Below are 2,773 nucleotides of genomic sequence, written 5' to 3'. Positions count from 1 at the left end.
GGTAGGGGAGGGTATGGATGGGGGAGGGGTATAAAGATGATTAAGATGTTTTATAGTAAATACATAAAAATTCAATAATTTTTTAAAAATTGCATACACTATGAGATAAAAATTTGGGGGGATTAGGGAGTCTGGGTGTTTCTCAAAGCAAGTTATTAGAAATAAACATTAAATTGAAGTAAAGCATGTACAAAGAAAAAGTGTGCATATTATAAAGAAAAGTTTCCTGAACTATTACCTGCTATCAATCAAGAGTATTTTGGAACCATCCTTACACAAAGTCTCATTCTGAAAGGCAAGCAATACCCCAGTATCTAACAATAGATTAGTCTACCTGTTCCTGAGCTTCATAGAAATAAGAACACAGAGAAAATATTCCATGTCTCTCACTTGTGGTTACAGCTGATTAAGCCAAAACTCTTTATTCAGTTAGTTTAACATAGTGGGCACTGATGTCATATCCAGCTGTGGGATATTTGAGTTTGTCACTGTTCACATCTCTTAAAAATTTTGTGAGCATATATACAAAGTCCAAATAAAGGTGCAGCTTGGAAATATGAGATAGAATATAACTAACAAAGTAAATAAGAATGAGCTCTAAGTGATTCTAAGAGAAACCTGACATGAGGAAATTACCATGAATATTAGTGAACATAAGCCACATATTTCTAGTTACCAGTATTTTTAAAGCAACTCTAGATCTAGTGATCCAACCAACATGCTATGATGTTTGTAGATTGCCACTCAGGAGAGAGATGTGCCCATGAAGATCAATGCAGTGAACTCATAGGGAAAGCACAAGTGAAGAGGCTTTGGATTCATAACAGAGGCTCTCTAGATACATGAAAATGGATGTAGTTATTCAAAAGAGGTAGAAGAAGCTAAGTCAAAGGTGCAGACTTCCTACAGCCAAACACCTGTTTTGGAGGGTTTCTTTGATCTGAACCAAACTAAGAAAACCATGGCTTCTTCGACACTTACATTTAGGACTTATGAGAAGAGTTTTCCTTTCCTTTAAACAAAAACTTAATGACACTCTCTCGAATCTGCTTTGTTTTCACCCCATACACAATAGGGTTCATTGTAGGAGGCATGAGGAGATAGAGATTAGCCATAATGATGTGTATGTGGGGAGGAATCGTATGTCTCCCAAAGCGATGTGTAAAGAAGGTGAAGAAGGCTGGGACATAGGTGATGACAATAGCACAGATGTGAGCAGTGCAAGTGCTGAAGGCTTTCTGTCGCGCATCTGCTGAAGAGAGACTCACAACTGCCCGTAGGATCATGGTGTAGGAGACTGTGATGCACAGGATGTCAAAGCCCCCAATCAGGAGGGCCACCATCAGACCATAGATGGCATTGACCTGAACATTCCCACAGGATATTTTAGCAACAGACATGTGGTCACAGTAGGTATGGGGGATGACATTGCCCCTGCAGTACGGCAGTCGCTTAGTGAGGAATGTGAAGGGGATGACAAGCATCACACCCCTAAGAAAAGTCAGCAGTCCAGCCTTGGCGATAACTACATTAGTGAGGATGGTGGAATAGTGCAGTGGATAACAGATGGCCACATAGCGGTCCAGGGCCATGAGCATGAGCACGCCAGACTCCATCCCTGTGAAGGTATGCACAAAGAACATCTGGGCCAGGCAGGCCTTAAAATCAATCTCCTTAAGATTGAACCATAATATGCAGAGAGTGTTTGGAAGAGTGCTGGTACACATGAGCACATCTGTGAAGGAAAGGAGGGCTAGGAAGATGTACATAGGTCTGTGTAAGACCTCTTCAGAGTAGATAAGGTACGTAAGTCCAAAGTTCCCTGTAAGAGCAATGCTGTACATAGTAAAGAGTGGGAGGGAGATCCACAAATGCAACTCCTCCAGACCAGGGATGCCGTTGAGGATAAATGAAGCTGGAGTTACGCTACTGCTGTTGAGAAGCAACATAGTGAGCATCGGAAGCTCATGGCAGAGCTGCAGAGAACTCTCTCTGTAAACAGAAAAATATCCCAAAAGATCACAGACTAGGTGATAAACATCACTGTCTTCCCCATAATGAATGATTAATTTATCTTTCTTGTGGGTGAATGACCATATGACTACATGTGTTCATGTGCTCTACAAGGTATTGCCTGAGATACATACATTGATTGTGTCCATTTCTTAAGTGCTAGATATTCAGAAGGCAAAGTCTTATAACTGTGTTTGGGTTGAGATGTGCCCTTTTTTTTGTTTTCTGTCATCCATGCCACAGGGTATAAACAGCCTCTCATGGAGCAGCTGGATTGATTAAACATTTTCTGTGTTTCAGGTGCTACCCATCCTCACCAGATATGCCTGTTTTGTATGGAAACAAGAGGAAACATCAGTGATTTTTATGGATCTCACCTTTCTAAGGTTTTACCTCATACTCATTGCCTCAGCAATGATTTCAGCCAAATTTTCTCTCAAAATATTCCTTACGATTTGCAGGAAAATCAAATGGCCCAGAATATAAACCATTAACTTGCAAAGAAATTCTTTTAATCAGAAGAATAGAAGTCTCTTAAAAGTCAAAATAAAAGGGGAATGCTCATTCGCTGCTGGTGGGATTGAAAACCCATGTCTCTTTGGAAAACAATGAGGAGAACTCTTAAAAAACTAAAAAATGCGTGTTTAATCACAGCACACTAATGGCAGAGGCAGGTGGATGTCTGTGAGTTCAAGGCCAGCCTGGTCTACACGGTGAGTTCCAGGACAGCTGGGGCTATAGAGAGACCCTGTCTCAAAAA

At 40.8% G+C, this 2,773-nt stretch overlaps 1 protein-coding gene across 1 annotated transcript; it reads right to left on the bottom strand.

The window, feature by feature from the left end:
- Window positions 1-983: 983 nt before the first annotated feature.
- On the bottom strand, window positions 984-1,949 carry LOC103737539 (olfactory receptor 52N1). Its single transcript, XM_008837359.1, has one exon. It carries the CDS (start codon window positions 1,947-1,949, stop codon window positions 984-986), a length of 966 nt encoding a protein of 321 aa, XP_008835581.1.
- Window positions 1,950-2,773: the final 824 nt, after the last annotated feature.

This window comes from Nannospalax galili, unplaced genomic scaffold, assembly GCF_000622305.1.
Source record: "Nannospalax galili isolate Female #2095 unplaced genomic scaffold, S.galili_v1.0 scaffold398, whole genome shotgun sequence".
In the NCBI taxonomy this organism is placed as follows: domain Eukaryota; kingdom Metazoa; phylum Chordata; class Mammalia; order Rodentia; family Spalacidae; genus Nannospalax; species Nannospalax galili.
The sequence above is the reverse complement of the archived record's forward strand: the minus strand, read 5'-3'. Positions and strand labels throughout refer to the sequence as shown.